A 19,842-nucleotide genomic window follows, 5' to 3' on the forward strand; every position below is an offset into this window, starting at 1 on the left:
TCGCGTCCTGTCTCGCGGAGGGGAGCGAAGCGGTTCCGGATGGAGATGTCGAAGGCAGGAGGGGGAGAAGTCGTCGCCCGGGACCCGGCTCGCGTCCTCCGCTGTGGATGCACCCAGGGTCCGTGGTGTCCCGGCGTCGCAGTGAAGGACATCTGGGAAGATCGCGTCCTGGGTGCACCGGGCCTGTGCAGAGAAACACACGGAGTAGACGTGGTGGGACTGTTAACAGATCGCTGTATACTTACCCCGGACTTGTGAGCGTCAGCCCGGGATGATTCCAGCGCGGTTCTCCGCTCTCTCAGCTGGGCCTGCCTCACCTCCAGGTCGCGAATCTGCTTTCCCACGGCCTCGAGCTCGAGCTGCACAGAGTGGAGACATTCATCCGCCATTAAAGCAAGTAACAGTGAGTACAGCAGTGGTAATGTGTGTGAATAGAGTATTAGCAATGTTAGCGCAGTTAGCTGCAACCACGCCGCTGATGCTAACGGGCTAAAAGCTAATAGCGGACCCGGGAGATCAAAATAAAACTAGTGATAGCGAGGCGCTCTGATTGTTTTTGTTGTAGAATACAATAGAGGATATATTCACACGTAATATAAACGGAAACGATGATGTATACAATTGATTTTTGAGTTAAAAATAGTCAATGAAAAGAATATAGTGACGGAGCTCAAACGCAGTACAGCCGCCAACAACAAACAGGAAATTATTCCTCTTTGTGACGTTTAGTGCTCAATGATCAGACAAAGGAAGCTGCATGAGCGTTATAGAGAGAAGAAGAGAGCGGACAGACCACCGTAACCCCCTCCGTTCTCCTCTGGGATGCCTTGCTCCTCTGATGGAGGGGAAATCTGTCCCTTTACTGTCTCCATTGCTGACTGAGACCCAGTTTATAAGTGAGCCAGCGGGCCCCTTGAGCAGTCTTAATTCAGTCATGTGTTTGAAGAGGTGGCTTTAAGCTGTGCTGGGATCAGGCTCAGGGAGGGAGTGCTGTGTGGAATGTCACTAATCAATTCAGCATTGTAATTGTAATGGGCTCCTTGCCACTGCCTCCATTCGACTGCCTCTCTCCGCCTCAGAGTGCTTATCTTGATAATTTGATTCTGTGCAGTGATCTGTTCAGTGTAACATGCAAACATAATTAGGGTCTGATAATGAAACAGTCATTTCCAGGTCTAGAGCAGTGACAGGAAAGGTTGCACAATTCAGCCACGTAAGGAACTGTTTGGGACCAAAGACATCTTAGCAAACAGTATGTGTTGATTCTTGAGATCTGGAGGTGTTTATGCATGTTTAAACTCAATGTTTTATAGGGTTAATGTCCATTTTTAATGTTGTAAATTTAGGGAGGAGGGCTCAGAGCGACCCCCACACTGCTTTTGGTTTCCATCAATCCTCAGTTGAACCAAGCTCTGAAATACCCCCGGAGGAGCACAGGTTGTCTCCCCATCTGCGGTATAATAAGCACTGACAACACCTCTGATGACACATTCAAGTAGCCCAGTTACAGAGAGTGCTTTTAATCTCATTTAAATTGGGTTTTAACCATCTCAATCATACCAGTAACAGCAGCACATTTTCTATTTTGCCTAGATTCCACATATTTATAGTCTTTAACACCAAGGATTAGGGATGTAACAATGCACCACGAGCCGGTTGAACATCGATACAAATATTTCGGTTGAGATGTTAAATTCCCGATACATTTGGGGGAGGGAGTTTATGTCAATGTAACCCTGAGGGGAACTGTTTTAAATTATACAATCCAATTTGGATTAAAAAAAACTGCTCATGCTGCATGTATAAAGCATCTTTGTTTGGATTGTGATTCAAATGCTTTGGTTGCCTCTAATTTTGAACAAAAAGAGCACAGACAAAGTCTTTTTATATCAAGAGATTTTTTTTATTTAAACTTTCATTTGTCAGTCATTTGAAAAGATAGCATTCTGTTTGAACATTTCTGAACATTTTTGCTGTTCTTTAGTGGATATTCTACTTCATTTCCTCCCTCCTAGTAGTTTCCAGTGACCTCAGTAAAGGTGGCAGGAGTCTTGAAATATCTCAACAATGAGCTCAGCCCCCATCCACCCCTCTTGAGAAGCCAGGGCTGCATGAAGTGAATCAGGCTTTCAAGAGAAAAAAAAAAGACCCTTGGCTCTGTGATCCACCCTGGGTTTTTTTCCACTAGGCTGGAGCAGTGGCACACACTCTGTCTTTTGTGGGGAATGTGGTAATCTGTAGTCATGTTAAAGATGACTGTGATTTCTGGCCACTGCTCCGGGGGTCTTGTCGCCTGAATTTGCTGAGCTGTGGTTTCTTTAATGTACTTTTAAACCATTTGAATGGTCAGTTGGCTTCGTGTGAGAGGATAATAAATATTTCATGTCAGGGAATAAAAACAGTGCTTTGCCCTTTTCTTCCCTCTCTCTGGCCCCTGTTGGAATCGCCTCTGGGAGGTCTGGACATGACTGCTGCCGCTTGCTGGTCGTTCTATGCTACTGCAGCGAAGGCGGCTGCATGCAGTCCCATGGACGGACAGCGGGTGGCGGTGTTTAAAGTGCAGCTGCGGTAAAGAGGGGAGTGGCAGCTGATGTTTGCCTAGACAAAGATAGCCTCATTTTTGTTGTTGTTGTTCATTTGTAGTTGCCTGAATATGAACCATGCATGTTTCTTCAGCTCCCTCCCACACATGGCATGAAGCCTTTTACTTTAATAAAGAATTAAATGCCTTCAATCCCTTTTTAATTGACTTTGTTCCACCCAAGGCTTTTGGCACAGGACGACTAGAACTAAAAACCCAGTTGTGGCACTGGTTCACGTTTGCCAAGAGCTCAATTTGCGACGCTGTTAACAAACAAACACGGTCTATTTATTTTAACGCATGTTTATTTTTCTCTTTCAGAGTAAAAGGGACCATCTGTTAATGAATGTGAAATGGTACTACCGTCAATCTGAGGTACCTGACTCAGTCTACCAGCACCTGGTGCAGGACCGCAACAATGAAAACGGTACGTGTGTGTGTGTGTGTATGTTAGTTAAAAAAAAATACAGGACACCGTTTGGCGGGTCCTTCTTGCCCGCCATTCTTTATGTAACCACCCCTGCTTATTGGTTTGTGAAGTTTCATAGAGAACGGCATCTCAAATAAATGTGGATTTGGAAAAAAAGACCACCCTCCTGCCCTTGTTTCCCTGGTAACGCTCCCTCAAGAGCAACAGCGGGGCCGTGAAGTGCAAATAACTTTCAGTGCAATGTGCCCTCGGAGCTCTCATTCTCCTGACTATCAGCAGAAAATCTGAGCTTGATACACACATCAGGCAGTAATAACAGGCTGGGGGGCTCTGCCCGGCCGGGGCTTTGGCACTTTGATTCACACCACTCTCTAATAAAGCATTAAGAAGGCTTGCGTTTCTGCCAGCTTGCCGCCACCTGCTGCCCCACTGTCTAGTCTGACACGGCAGCCATTGTTATTTGTGCTGATGCCATCTGAATACGAATGTTCATCCAATACTGTCTGTATGGATCTTTGTGACATTTTTCATTGAAATATTTGCATGTTTCACCATAAAAATACAGTTCAAGTATTTCATGCAGCCTTTTCATTTGCATTGATTTTTATTTATTTTTTATTGAAACCCATTGCTTAATTCCTTTGGATTCTATTGTCCATTTCCAAGAGCTGTCGTACTGTTGCTTTCATTGTGTCTATAACAGTCATATTTCATAAGCTTTGAGAGTGTTTGTGTGTCTGTCTGGCTTCTTTTGTGTCTCGCCTGCGTTTATTATGTGTGCACATTTTTATTAGCGGCAGTCTGGGTGCCTCTCACGCTCCATGTCTGCTTTCCGTCTCTTTCTTCAGACTCTGGTCGTGAGCTGGTTATTACTGATCCTGTGGTTAAGAGCAGAGAGCTCTTCATCTCAGACTATGTGGACACCTATCATGCTGCTGCCCTCAGGTAACAAACAGAATTACATTTACCTGTGCTTAACAGTTGATTTATTTGTCCACGGCAGTAAAGTGCTTAATAAGACTTCACCTAATAGAGAAAAACCTCTCAAAATTCAGTACAACTCAAATACCTCTCAATCCCAATATATTTAGCCTTTTGCATTAGTTTTTGTATGTGTGTGTATGTGTATATATATAGTTTATATATACAAAGTATAAACAAAGAATATTTATTTTTATATTGTATTTATTTATTTGTATTCATGTAAAATGTTGTTTTAATATTATATATATATATTTGGATAATAATGTATAATTTTAAAGATAGAACAAAATCCAGCTTAGGGCCTTTTTGGTTGATAGCTGCTTTAAGTTTTGAAATGATTAATTTTAATGGACAGTTTGAACGGTTTCTTGGAAATGAATCAAACTTATAATTACTGTTTAAATCAGAAGTTATTAAACATGTCTTAGGCTGTTGTTACTCATGGTGGCTCACTGGCAGCTTGTGAAACTATTCTAATGAATATGCAAATGCATTATGAATAAAAGCCAGCACTAGCTCCCATGATTTCTAGTCATTAAAGAAACCTCTGGCAGTTACAGATGCTGTGGGATGTAAGAATGAAGTCTTTAAAAGCTGTAAACAGACATTTTGATCCTCTCAGTGGACTACAGGAGTGGTCGTCTCAGTACAGACTACCATTTCACAGCGATTCTGCATGCAACGCATTACTGAAAGCAATTGCGTTTTTTTGCGATGAGGCTCAGGAAAAAGAGTACAGGCATGCTTATTGTCAAGAAACCAGACCTTCTCAGTCTGTCTTTACCCATGTGATGTATTTTCCCCCTCTTTCTCTTCCTTCACTCTCTCTTAACTGAAACCATCTGGAGGCAGCACACTAAGCCACAGCTCTGAACCACTTATTTCAGGGCAAATTAGCTGCAACTTCTGCTGCACAGAGAGCCCTTTGATTTGACTTATTACAGGGCTTTAGATAAACTCAATGAATTCCGCTAGCATGTCGTAATGCCTGCTCCAAGCTTCACGTTCCTTTCATCTTATGAGCAAGGTATTGAACCAGTGCAAAAACACTGATGCCTATTATTTTGATATGCCAAGACGTTGGAAATGTATAGTGCAGAAAGGGGGGATTGTAAAAATGTCATGATTCGTAAAGGTTTTTCGCTCTGCATTGTTTGACTTAACAGGATGAAGGGAAAGAGCATTAATAATTCAACTATACAGCAATACTCTGATTCTGTAACACCAAATATTACCCACACTTAGAAATCCTTATCAGTATCCCAAAATTATTTTTTTTTGTATACAAAAGGAACAAACTGGCAAAATAAAAGCATTTAATGTGTACATAAAATAAAATATTAATGTAAATAAGAGTGAGTAAATAATAATGGCAAAAACTTTGGGTGAACTATTCCTTTATTCCTATATAAGTGTAAATCTGGAAATGTTTTTTGCACCATGAGACTGATTTGTTTGCTCTGTTTCTTTGCAGGGGGAAATGTAACATTTCACACTTTTCTGACATATTTGCTGCCAGGGAGTTCAAAGCACGAATCGACTCTTTCTTCTACATCTTAGGATATAACCCAGAAACCAGGTAAGCCTTTACTGACTTCAATAATCGGCCCTCCTCCGGCATGTTCTGTCTTCAGATCTTCTGTCGCAATATTTTACAAATAGAGATTTTATGATTCATATCAGGTGTGCAGTTGCTGGGTTTGCTTTATTCACTCTAAATTGCCCTGTAGTGCATGAAGGCAGTTTGAGAATAGATTAAATCATGAAGGATACAGTTGTCTGTTTTATAGCCTATCTTTGACAGTGGAAGTCTGCTTTTTGAGTTTTATTTTCCATCTCCACATTTTGGGGAATTTTATCACACCTCAATTTTGCTTTATAAATTGGCTTTAAACATTATGTACATGTTCATATGTTTGGGGTTATTGTTTTAAGTCTTCTCATGGAGATTGCATTTATTTGATCAAAACACAATAAAAAAAGCATTTTAACGTCATGTTATTAAATATTGGAATACCTAAGATTTAATGAATGTTCAGAAGAATGTTTCATTGGCAGTTTAACTAATGAATTAACTAATGTTAACTAATGGAGCTCTAATGTAAAGTGTGAATGAACAATAAATAATCAAAACTCAGATTAAAAAAATAAATAAAAAAAGTTTGAAAATAAATAGCCTATTAAGTTTAAATACTTAAGTATTTGGCACTGTAATGAACACCATCGCAAATACACAAATCTGAATGGCTATTTAAAATTATTTAAATAAGTTATAGAAAGTGGCACTGCTGCTTTATTTATGGGGTTTCCAGGGGAATGGGTGCATTTTCTGCAGTTTAGCGCCATCTGCTGTCTGAGAGTGAATGTGCTTTCATTCAGCCTGTCTCTCATGCGCTTCTCATGCCTGCTTGTTTACATCAGAGCACACATGTCTTTAATGCAGCATACAGCTGTGTTGTGCATTTTGACCAGTTGATGGGAATAGTATTCTTAAAATGAATTCCAAATTCTGAATAATTTTTAATATGTAATTATTCACGTATTTAGAAGTGCCTACGATAAAATTACTGTGCATATTCATTACTGTGATATATCACATTACCAAATACAGGAACATTTCTAGTTATAATAAATTTGAATACCAATACATGACAGGAAATGGATGATGCTGGATTTTTTTACTGCATGGCCAAGTCTGAGATGCTAGTCACACTGTTGTAGTATTAATAATGTAACGTAAAACACCTCTCAAAGCTTAGTTCCTACCGTAACAATCATCCAGGCTTCGCTGGAATATCCATTCAATAGTTTACGGCCTTTTCTCTGTTGTGCACTTGTATTACAGTACAAAGAACATTTGTTTACAGGTTTTTGCCTCTAAGAAGAATTTGTTTTAAAATGGCTGTGTCTTTTTGTTGTTAATGGGCTACTTTTTAAATAAAGACTATTTACACATTTAAATTTAAATTTGATGTAACATTTTTCTGAGATGTATTAAACATTAAAGGAATTGAGGGAAAATACTCAAAATGAAAAATTTATATTTACTAATTTACTCATCTTCATTTAGGCCTGTATGAGTTATTTATTGTATGCATACCATAATGTGTCCCAGTGTCTTTTTATAGTGATTACAAATTTTTTATTTGCAAATGATGTGTGCATTTTTAAATATGTAAACGTACAATATTACACGCTCATAATGTGACATCTCTATTAAATGTCCAAGCATATTGGGAATGAATAGTTAAATCCCCCATTCCTTTGTGTATTACAATCATAGCCTGGATGCTTGTGTCAAGGGGGAAAAATAGCAGGATTACAGTAGGACCCATTACCATAGTCTCGTGATGCTCCAATAATGGGATGCATTAGGAGCCAGAGGAGAGGGGAAGTTTGAGGAGTAATAAGATGCTGCCGCTGATAAACAGAGGAGGAATGGTGTTGAGTCGCCGGTTAGGAGCCCCCTTCACGGGTCCCCCACTCAATCACCGACACCTCTCGACTCCCTCCTCCTGCTTGTTTGGTATGCAGCAGCATGGTGTGTGTGTGTGAGAAACAGAGAGAGAGCAGGAGAGATGGGCTGTGATTCCTATGCACGCGCGTGTGTGAGTGAGGTCGCGGCACATGCTCAGTGCTGTCTGTCGGTCACAGCACAGGCTCAGTGTAAAAGCTGACTGACTGAATGCGTGAGCCTCCATTTTGACTACCTACATAAATAGGTGCGAGAGGACACTTTATTCCTCACTCTGCCAAATAAAACAGCAGCGCTGGCTCCGACATGGACGACCTGTTCAGTCCGCGCAGGTACGTTAGCATGCCCGTCTTCATCTGTTAAGCGATCGACGCGCGTCATACTGTTCGTACCGCCTCGCGCGCCTGTTGTAATCTTATATACGCGTATGACTGGATGAAACCGCTCTCCGTGCTTTAAATCGCGTTGATAGCGTTGTCCGGTTGTTTATATGTTGCTGTCAGTAGCTTTAGCATTGCTGATTTAGCACTGCTAATGTCAACGCAGTGTGCTTTCATGCTAGTGTTTTATATGCGGTCTTCACGCGGATTGTGGCGACTGAACTTTGTTTTTGACAGAATTCATATAATAGAGACACGGACGTATTATGTCTTCGCAGTACGCTGGATTGTATTGACAGTCGGGTTGGTATGGCGTAGGATAGAGTCGGGTGCTTTGTACTCACCTTAAGATGTAACGGTATAATGAAAGCATCAGGTATTCTGAAGGGTTTAGAAGCGCTGTCAATAAAAGTTGGGGTTTATTTGGTGTGTTATAGGCGTTTCGGAGTCGTACGGTGATTGGAGGATATTGATGGAGGGGGCGTGGTCGGGCTTGATTGCCGTGCGCGTGGTCGAGTCAAAATATGCAGGATGTTGTGCTTATGTTGACAGCGCCTCTTGTGCTGGAGCTACTGCTGCAATTCAAGTACATGTAGTGTATGATAATTGTATTCTAAGATTTGTTTTTAGTTTATTTCATAAGCTTAAAATATGTATAATCTGTTTGTTTTACTTATGGTGAATCTGTAGTTTGAAATAAGCACATTTGGAAATCCAGCCCTTTTCTGTAATGAGTAACTTTACCAGAGAAAGTACACATTTAAAATGATTGTATTGGTGTGAGTTTTGTAAGCATGGAGGGACTCCAAGATAACATTATATGTGACTCTGGACCACAAAACCAGTCTTAAGTCACTGGGGGTATATTATTCAACAATAGCCAAAAAAACATTGTATGGGTCAAAATTATTGATTTTTCTTTTATGCCAAAAGCCATTAGGATATCAAATAAAAGATCGTGTTCCATGTAGATATTTTGTAGATTTCCTACCGTAAGCATATAAAAGCTTTTGTTCGGTAATATGCATTGCTAATAATTCATTTGGTCAACTTTAAAGGTGACTTTCTCAGTATTTTTACTTTTTGCACCCTCAGATTTCAGATTTTCAAATAGTATTTATGTCGGGCCAAATATTGTCCTATCATAACAAACCATACATCAACGGAAATCTTATTTAGTCAGCTTTCAAATGATGCATAAATCCCAATTTTGAAAAAATGGCACTTAAGGTTTTGTTGTACAGGGTCACATATGTGATCTTACATGTTTTAAAAGCACGTGTCTCAGGAATAACATGCTGGTATTTTTCATTTGCCTGTCCAGTGCAATTTTCTGACCTTTTGATTCAAGGGATGTCAAGCCAGGGAATGTCCCTGGCATAAGTGTTCACACATGTTGTCAGACTCATTAAGATAAATGTTTGAATTTTAGTTTGTCGCTTCAGATGAACTCTTCACTTCTTCATCTGAGTGTAGTTTTTTTTTTCTTTAGTTCTTTAACAAAATACCCACTGAGTGAAAATGGTTTTTTTTACATAGTGTACAAGTTCATAGTCAAATTGTCAGACTTATCTTGGAGTCTTAGTTACACCTGTAAAATGGTCATGGTTCATTAAAATTGATTCTTTATTAATAGGTTAATTAAAGATTAATCTGTTAATATTTGTGGGTACTAATAATAACCTAATAAGAAATTGTATTGTGTGTGTGTGTGTGTGTGTGTGTGTGTGTGTGTGTGTGTGTGTGTGTGTGTGTGTGTGTGTGTGTGTAGAATTACAAATATAAATTAATCTGTTTTGATAATTTTATTAAATTACATCTTTGAATTATTCTAATTAAAGTGTTGCTGTATCTCAAACAATAGAACATGGCGCTAACAACGCCAGAGTCATGGGTTTCCAGGAAATGCAATGCAAGTCTGCCAAATGCTTAAATGTTAATATAAATGTAAAAATATATAATTTTTTAATTTTGTTTAATTCAGAAAATTAATCTAACATTTAATTACTGACATTTAAAAGTATTATTGTTAAAACATTATTTCCATGTTGAAGTATATTAGGTTTACGGAGGGCAAAAGTTGTAGAAACCAGACCATTATTTTCCTTTAAAATATCTAAATAGATTTCTTAATAAATTAATTTCTTAGTTTTTGCATGTTCAAATGAGTGATATTGTTTCAAATAAAGAAACAGGTTTGGGTTCCCTGATGATAATATTAATATCACTTTTTTGTGTTTTACGAATGCACATTTCAAAGTAGCTTAAGTTAGGATGCAGAAGTAGATATTTGTTCATTATCAAAATCAGTAACATCTGTAAAAATTGTAGCAACCTCAGTTTTATAAGGTTCAACTTATTTTGACCAGTTTCTGCCACAATACCATGGTTCAGTGACTGTTACTACAGTAAATCCATGGTAAATGATGGCGATGTGTAGATTGAGCTTTCTGACTGTCTCATTGCTATGGGTCAAATCACAGTCATTTGTGTTCTTCGCTCTATTCGTGCTTCACACTGGATCTCACAGCGCTACTTAATGCTCGCGTGACGGACTAAACGCATCTGCTCTAGTGAACTCGCGCTGTGCGGCTGTTCGAACTTTGATCTGAGCAGATAAACAGTCTGCTGTTTTGTTCCTCTTTGGGTGCATAAACATTATATCGAACATATATAGAACTCTTCATATCGCTTTATCAAGGAAAATTATTTGGCAATAATTATCGTTATTGAATTATCGCCCAGCCCTAGGTTTACAGTAGGTTTCATCTAAATATGTCTCTTTTGTAGCTTCTATTCTTGTAACACAATTTTATCTTTTAATAGAAAACAATAGGATTTTATTTTCCTCCACTAGCTGAATTGTTCACATTTTGCCTTGACGCATGTTGGAGAAATTGTTCTGTATGCGATCTTACTGTGGCAGCCTTGAGATCATACTCTTAGTCTCTTGTGTGCTTTGCTTCCTAATTCAGAGCCTCCAAAAATGCAGAGCCTGCAGAATATTTAGGAACCCGGCCGAGTGATTTTCCCCTCTGCTATCGCCATCATCTCGCAGCAGATTCAGTTTCAGACAAGAGCGCCATAATGCTTGCCTGGCGATTTATTTCATGTGGGTTTGTCTTTCATTATAGGAGTCACGAGCTTTAGAATCAGACTCTGAAAACTTTAAACAGCTCAATGCTGAAAAGCTTTTAATAAAGGCCTGTCTGCTGCTGCTTCATCTGTCTGCCATATTTGTTTCAGTGTGGAATTTGCTCCATTGACAGAGCTTGTGTTTTTAGTGGACCATGCTGGAGGGAGAGAGAGAGGGTTGTTTCTGAAATGTACCCTGATGAAGGGGGATATGATTTGAGGCCCTAACCTCTCCTCACTTGCAGCCAGGCTCGGGCAGCCAGCCCGGCGGTGGAGTGAGAGCTACTCTGGACGCAAATCATAGTGACAGTTTCTGGGCCCCGCTCCGTGCCTGGCTATTTGGAAATCAGTGCTGTTGCCGTGGCAACGGAGCGGAGAAGGCTTTTCAAAAGGAACATCTTGTCATTTTCTTTAATCCACTGCAGCTGGAGATCGGAGCACTATTATTAAATTGTAGCTGCCATGGTTACTGCCACGGGTTTGTAACCGCAGCCATTTCAGGGCTCCTCTCCCCTCCCCTCCTCTCTGCTTATCATCTGGACTTTTGTGGACGAGAAGCGTTGACTGTGCTGTTTGTCTCCTTTTGTGACTTTGTTTGGTCTATAGATTTAAATCCACACCACTTCCTCTTCGGCTCTGTTGTGAACTAATTTGAATCATGCATTAATGTGATTATTGTATTGTGTTGATAAAGCTGTATAATTCCCTAAAAGCACCGTCAGGTCATTGAAAATGTTTTAGAGGGGTAGAAACCTGTAAATAAACCTGCTGAAAGGTTGTCATAGTCCGAAGGTTAACAATCTGGGCTTTTAATACTAATACAGTTTAAGTCCCAAGTAACTAGAGATGTCAGTCTCCATTATATGACGCACTATACTTGACCCTCTGGAGTCTAAGGGTATTTTTGGGGCCTGTAGAAGTTTTGTCATGCCCTGACATTTGTGCTTTTTTCAGTTTCTTATAAATATCTAAATGGTTAAAGTCTAATCTCACTGTAATCAGCACAAACTGGGCTATAATAATATGTGAAATGTATGTACATGATTGTGTTTTTGAAAAAAAAAAAAAGTTATGCGTGGTTAGTGAAAAACAAAAAATGTTAAAACACTTGAAAAAGGCATAAAACACATAAAGAACAATGGTTCCCGGGACTTTTGAGAACTGGAGCTTGTAGCCTAGAATTTTTCTTTCTAAATTGTGAAAATTATCTTGTTTACTCACAGAAAACAATATATTGATTTAAATTTTCTAAGACCCTTTTTGTTGGTAAAAGTCATATGCGAGTAGGCGTCAATTATCATGAATATCATTGTGATTTACACCTGAGACGACAAAGGCCCGCATAATGAGCTGCATAATGAGCCTTTCAGTCATCTGTGCCACTGAGAGGGAAGAGTTACAAGGAAGAATGTGAAGACAAAATAAATCTATATAATTTTATGTTTGTAGTTTATTTAGAATATATGTAATTATCCCACAACATAATTTAATATCCACTTGGGGGAGCAGTTAAAGGGCCCTATCTTGCACCCAGCGCAATTGACTTTGTACACCAACGCATGTGTCATTCCTATTTTGCACCCGGGCAAAGCGCGCTTTTCCCTCCACAGAAGCACGTCGCTAAACTAGGGAATGAACTTGCGCTCCCTGGGTGGTTCAGCGCAAAAAAGGAGGCGTGTTCCGGCGCAAACGTTCCTTGATGCTATTTTGCAGGTTTAGAAAACAATTGCGCCACTAACCAGGAAAAAATAGTTTAAAGTCAGTGGCGCGTTGCACATGTTATTCATATGCTATTTTAAGGGCGCATGCTTGGCCATAATCAATGTAGCGTGTGCACAACGCGTACGATTCTCTCATCTACACAGAAGCAGCAGTTATCATTTTTGCAAATCATACATTTTTACGATAGATAGATAGATAGATAGATAGATAGATAGATAGATAGATAGATAGATAGATAGATAGACAATTTATTATAAAAGCATACATCTAGCTTACACATTTACCCAAATGATAATACGCCTTTTTAACCGAATTTATTTTGGGTGGGTTTCTCCATCCCCAACGTCCCTGACGAGAGCATTGCTCTCCTTGGCTGTGAACCGCTCCTGGCGCGCGTCTGACAAATCCGCCGTTATAATAGGAATTTGCTTTAGAACAAGCGCGCCTGCTCTTAAAGGGAATGTGAGATGATGCTCTGATTGGTTTATTTCACGTAACGCCCAAACCACACCTATGAATAATGAAGCTACTTCAGACCAACCCATTTTAGATCTGCGCCTGGCGCAAGAGCCGTTTATCCCGCCGGGAAAATAGCAACAGCGCCGAGACCCGCCCACAAAGTTACTTGCGCTTTGCGCTTTGACACTTGCGTTTCAGATCGTTAAAATAGGGCCCAAACAGTTTATTAGGAGCAATCAAAGCTGACTTTCAAACTTTTTGCACCATTACTCAAGTCACACAATCCTTCAGAAATCCTTTTAACAATCTTATTTTCTACCAAAAAAAAAAAAAAAAACATTTATTGTTATTATTATTATCATTATTATTATTAATGTTGAAAAGAGCTGAGAATATTTTTCAGGTTTTTGGGGGGATAAATTAAAAGAACACCATTTTTGTTACATTTGTTAGTTACATTTATTTGTTACATTTATATTATTTACATCAAGCTTTTGAATGGTATATATTGTATATTGTTATTGAAACTTCATAATATTTCACTTGATTATACATTTAGTCAGGAATTATAGTTTGGAAAAAGTCTTTGGAAAAAGTCTAACTAGTAAAATGTTTACACGTTATGTGAAAACTAGTACAAGTATATAAATAAATAAAAAGAGACTTATTCATGTTTATGATCTCTGCTGAATAAAGTGCTTCATTCTTTTTTTTTTCTGAGGAAATCCATTTCTTAAATCCATATCACATCTTTTTGGGGTGAATTATGTCTTATTCCTCTCATCGCGAAGCAAACAGTAAAAAACTTGAAGAACAGTCTCGCTGCTTTTTCTTCTGTTATGGGCGTATTCAAGCCGCGCTCTTCAGTTTGAATCTGAATAGCGCGTTCAGCGCGGGGGCGTGGTCACATTAGATATAATGAAGGGAGACTTGAAAAACAGACATCGCGTTGTTTTCATATGGATTACTTTATCACAGAATATCTGAATATATCAGAATATCGGAGGCACTTGTTTAAAAGTAGACATGTCAAGCTTTCTATAGATATCTCTCTCATGTCTCTTCGTTGAGTATTCACGGAGTTACAGTTCATTTAAATGACGTGTTTGTAAATGAAGATCAGCGCAGACAAAGGCTGCAGACAGCACACCTTGTTTGTTATCTTTATTTTGTAAGTGCACAAAGTTTTGTTGTTATTATGTCTGTATCCAAAACAAAGACCCTTTACAGATTCGATTGATGTATTGCTCTTATCTGTACGATTAAAACTGAAAGTGTAATTTAAGTTCTTTTCGGGGTTATCAGGAGAAAATGACTCATAACGCGTATCCGCGTTAATCGACTCCAGAGGGTTAACTCCAAGAGGTTGAGTTTGGTATACTGCTTGACACTTATATACTAAAAACATAGTGTGACATTTATGGATGACATTCCATAACCAACTTATTTTTTGCTCTTCCTCTCTCTTTTTTTCTGCAGGCGCTTAAACAGTACACAAGGGGAGATTCGAGTCGGTCCCAGTCACCAGGTATGTCTCTTTACTAGAGCTGAAACAACTAATCGATTTAATCGATTCAAATCGATTATTAAAATAGTTGTCAACTAATTTAGTCATCGATTAGTTGCTAAACAACCTTTATTTGCCTAAAGCGGCTCATTTTGTGCATATTTTAAATCTGCGGTGACCAAAGTGTGGCAGTAATGAGCCACCGCAGGTTTTACTCAGCCAGTACAGCTGGAGAAGTAGCGAATAGCCAATAGCTGGCCTCGTTTTAGGTCACGTGCTTCCCGAACTGCGTCTGCTGCATTCAGCGAGATGGCGGAGGCAGACGGCAGTGGAGTAAGCTTGAGAAAGAAAAAGAAAGAAAAAAGTGGAAGATAAAACTAATCGAACGAAGTCATCCAAAGTGTGGGAGTACTTTACTTTGAGCCTTCAAAAAAGAAGAGTAACCTGTAAACTCTGCACTACTGAACTGTTTAACTGTTTAAGACTTTTATTTGTGCAGATTCTCCAGTACAATGTTGTTTGCAAATGTTTAGTCGTAAAAGCTAATAACATTGCTTTTTAACAGTTAACATTTAAAGCTTTACAAACATGTTCTGTGATCAGTTTGTCGTTTACCAGTTCAGAATTCAGTCTTGCAGCCTAATTATGACTGAATGAGAGAGAGGTAAATGTAAATGTATTTGAAATGCAAATTTTTTTTCTAAGTATTCACTGCTCTTTTTCACACAGCAGGTTTTTTGTATGTGTCAATTTTTTTTTTCTGGACAACCTTCTGATGGATTTTACTTTAAAATGTGAGTTCCATTCAGGTTTCATGCCATTGGCACTTTATTCGAAGGATTGTTTACAATTTCACAGCATAAGCTATAAATCTGTTTCCCAGGTATTAGTTGTGTGTTTACAGGAAAAAAAATAATAAAATGCAATGTACTGCAAATTTATTCTGTTTTATTCTTATTCTTCGTGAAAATATTTTCTGAAAGATTCCTTAATAAGCTTTGTTTGGGATGTTAAACTACTTTAGGAGCCCTAAGGACTGCCATGGTGGAAACATTATTTGAAATCTCCTTGTGAAATTTGCTAGAGTATGGGTCAGTGTTTCGATTGCAGAAGAGTTTGACAAAGGATTACTAACACATAATAAAACAAAACTCCAGGTATATTTTTGATGAGGATATGACCATGCAAAATGGTTAAAATCTCTAAAAAGTCTATGTTGAATGATAAAGACCCTTTGTTAATAATTTAATTGGAAAAAATGGGCAAAACTAAAATATAAGTACATAAAGATTAATCGTAAAAATAATCGACAGATTAATCGATTATCAAAATAATCGTTAGTTGCAGCCCTACTCTTTACAAATGCTTAGCATGTTATATGAAACCTCGTCTTCCATGACATTGCTTGTTAAAAGCTTGTGGTGTGGATTGAGCTGCGATATCTGAAGCTTGTGTTAAGCAGTTGCTTGATTGACAAGCACAAGAACTGATAGATATTACCTCAGGTCCTCTGTCACCTGCATATTTAACAAGAACATGTCTTTGTTACGCATTCAAGAAGACGGTTGATGGATTTTTCACGCAGTGCAACGTTCATGTGGAATAGTGTTTTTGGAAATTGGCTGCTCGGAGGGCGTGGGATTTATTAGACACATTCAGCAGTGTTTTATGGGAATTAGGAACGGTCACGGCGGTCTGAAATTGAAAAGCCAAAAGGGAGATCGCTAAAGACGATGGCACACGATGAAAAAGACTAAGCACCACTAGCAATTAATGTCAGATGTTTTAGAGTATATCCTCCCAGAGATCTGTTTGAGTTATCATGTGGAGTGAAACCAGCGGCAGGACCTCTGCCCAGGGTTACTTCAAATGACTTTAGATGAAGTTTGCGGTAATAAAGCTCTGCAGGGCCGTCCGGCCATTACAGACTAGCACACCATGGATACTGATCCAACGCGGAAAGGATCTGTAAAACTTTAGAACTGAACGTTAGTTATATGTTAGGAAATAACTTTTGAGCTTTTCTCTTAGGATTTATTTGAGTGCATGATTTTTGTATTTTACCACAAAAATCATTCTGTTGAAGGAGTTTAGACTAGGGTTTCTGGACAAAATGTACAAGAAACATGGGTGAAAGCATACTAATGCTATTCTAAGTCGTTCTGTGCTTTTAACATTAATCATGTTTCTTGATCACCAAATCAGCATATTAGCATATCTGAAGGATCATGTGACAAAGAAATCTATAAAAAAATTCAGTTTTGCCAGGGTAGGAATAAGTTATAAGTTTAAAAAAATAGGTTTCAAATATATTGAAATAGAAAACAGTTGTCTTAAATTGTAATAATATCTTACAAAAAATGCTGTTTTTCATCAAATAAACCAAGCCTTTGTGAGCATGAGAGATTTTCAAAAACATAAAATCTTACCAAGCCCAAACAAAACAATGTTGTGAGTTTGTTGTGCTTGCTCATATTTGGGCATTAGGCATCTGATGACCTCCTAATAACTAACTAAAAACACCTTAGCAACCACAAAGCAGCTACATAGTAGGGATGCACGATCATGATTTTTCACGGGCGATTCCGATACCGATTTTTTTTTTAAAAGCAAACTGGCCTATTCCGATACCGATTTCCGTTTTTTTTTTTTTTTTTTTTATCTTTAAGCAACAAACAAGAAAGAAGGAAAGCGTGCATAAACAAGATGTTTATTTGGTATTTAATAGGCCAAACCGGCTTTTGGCTATTAAAAAACAATAACCATAACCATCTGAAATTAACGGAAGTATCTGCACAGTAAGTAGCCTACATTCAATACAAACATAGATGGTACAGACATCAGCATTCAACTTTTGTATTTGAATTGGGTTGAAACTACATAGAACTGGCCTTAAATTAAAAGATTTACTGTAACCATGTGAAATTAAAGGCAATAACTGCATAGTTCTACAATCCAAACAAGACAATCAACACACATTCAATAAGATGTTTCTTAATCGGCATTCAGTATTTTAGTTTTTAAATTTGGTTTAAAAAAAAAAAAGGTCTTTACCAGTGAGACTAAATAAAAGTATGCAATATAAATACATTATTCCAAAATGTTAAAATCAAATATTGTTGGTGCGAATAAAACAAATATGTAAAGTGTTTCAGTCATCCAATTAAAAAAAAAAAAAAAATTAGGGTAATGATTCACATATTTTTTTTACTTGAGCCAATGAAAAATAAATAACTATTGTCTCAAGTAAAAAAAAAAAGTGAATTATTACCTTAAAAATTTTTAAAGGCATGAGTGAAACACTTTGCATCTTTGTTTTATTCGCACCAACATTATTTGATTTTAACATTTTGGATGAATTTTTTTTCAGTGTGCTACAGCAGGTGATTTTTTTTAATCAACTTAAGTCGATGTAATCTTAAGGGAAAATAAAAAGAATCATCCTTTACAGAACTGACGTTTACTTCTGGCTTTTCAAACATGTATGCAAGTTCTACTTTACAGAAGAAAAAAAAAACATTTCAGTTTTGTCACAGTTTGTTTCGTTTCTCATCCAACACGCAAGAAGTTAAGCTGAACATCCTTCACTGTCTGCGCTTGTGCAGAGCGTGGACAGTTACAAGTATGCTCAAACAGCTTCAGTGAGCAGGAAAGGGACTCTTATTTTGTACGCCAGTACAACAACGGCTGTTCGCTTCCTGCTATCTGTGCCTCAGATGTGTAACTCTGCACTTCCAGTGCTGAACGGCTGCCCGTGTCCTGCGCACAGATTTCGAAATACTTCCACACAAATTACATGATAGAGAATGAGTACAATGTAGTCTTTGCACGCGGGCGCACTTCCGGAAAAATCGGTCCGAAAAAAGACCAAAAACTGGCCGATTGTTCAATCGCCTATTTTAAGCAAAAACCGTCCGGTTCCGATTTATGGCCGGTCAACCGGTGCATCCCTACTACATAGTAAATACAATGTCTTATGTCAACGTCACCTAGAAAAACCTAGTTTAAACATATTTCTACACACAAGGGGAAGCTGAATAATGTTTAGTTGCCTCATTAATTCAAATTAGGTATTTTAATCATCCGTGATTGTTCGCGCCCCTCCGTCGGCTAAATGTATGTGGAGATTAAATGAATTTGAAAATTGATATTTCACACTCATCTCTAGTGCTATTTGTGTTGTGACCGCCGCTGTCTGTCCCCTCTGCTCTTTGCTAAATTAGGCCAAGCTGCCAGAGCTCCAGCCCTTTCCCTCTCCTGGAGGTCAGACCGTGACAGAGAATGAGGAGCTGGTCTGGATGCCTGGGGTCAACGACTGTGACCTGCTCATGTACCTGCGGGCAGCCAGGTAAGCCCCACGTCAACCCACTTTTCAGTAATGTTGTACAGTGTGTCATAGTCAGCTTTGACTTCATCAGTATTCCCTTTCTGTGGTTGGCAGGAGCATGGCAGCGTTTGCAGGGATGTGTGACGGGGGGTCAACAGAGGATGGCTGCATCGCCGCCTCACGAGACGACACTACACTCAACGCACTAAACACTGTAAGTTGACAATATAACTGACCTTAACTCCAGATTTTAATTTATGCGCTGTTTTTGCTAATACTAAAATTGAATTTGAAAAAGATAAAACAGAGAATGGAAAGTTATTTTATTATGATAGTGATTAGCTTCTACGCCAAAGCATATAAATTTAATTATGGTTATGTTGCTGCTGTACTGAGTGTTTTTTCAGGCACTGATCTGATCTGCCACTTTTTAGAAGTGGTGATTCAGTCTGAGTGTATTTTTGTTATGCTATTACCAGTATTTATTTTCATTTTACTGTAGAGCTAATTAGTAAAAACACAGAGGAATTAGGCACATTATTCACGGTTGAGAACCCCATAAAATGTCATAATGTCAAAACCATATACACAGTGGATGGGTTTAACAGAGAGACCACAGGTGTCAGGAAGAGCCATCTTCTCTATAACTAATCATTCAGGCTCAAGAGGAAATCGTTTTAATAGAACCCTGCGTCTAAAAGAGATTATTACATAGGTTTTGTGACTCTGTTTACTTCCCAGTTTTATTAATAATGTGGTCTGTGGTCGTGACACGTTTTCTTGACCTTCAAAGGAATTGAAGTGTGACATACAAATCTGTCTGTATATGCCGTCTTTATACA

At 38.5% G+C, this 19,842-nt stretch overlaps 1 protein-coding gene across 5 annotated transcripts in view; it reads left to right on the plus strand.

The window, feature by feature from the left end:
* Window positions 1-19,842, plus strand: part of LOC132128969 (arginine-glutamic acid dipeptide repeats protein-like) — a 176,654-nt gene that overhangs the window by 127,064 nt on the left and 29,748 nt on the right. For 4 of the 5 annotated variants that reach the window (XM_059540385.1, XM_059540386.1, XM_059540384.1 and 1 more), the window contains 6 exons: window positions 2,903-3,008; window positions 3,860-3,956; window positions 5,470-5,574; window positions 14,646-14,694; window positions 18,897-19,021; window positions 19,115-19,214. In XM_059540385.1, coding sequence (XP_059396368.1) covers window positions 2,903-3,008; window positions 3,860-3,956; window positions 5,470-5,574; window positions 14,646-14,694; window positions 18,897-19,021; window positions 19,115-19,214 — 582 coding nt within the window. Of the gene's footprint in view, window positions 1-2,902; window positions 3,009-3,859; window positions 3,957-5,469; window positions 5,575-7,595; window positions 7,803-14,645; window positions 14,695-18,896; window positions 19,022-19,114; window positions 19,215-19,842 lie in introns of those variants that run through there. The other variant, XM_059540388.1, reaches the window with a different exon arrangement.

This window comes from Carassius carassius, chromosome 46, assembly GCF_963082965.1.
Source record: "Carassius carassius chromosome 46, fCarCar2.1, whole genome shotgun sequence".
In the NCBI taxonomy this organism is placed as follows: domain Eukaryota; kingdom Metazoa; phylum Chordata; class Actinopteri; order Cypriniformes; family Cyprinidae; genus Carassius; species Carassius carassius.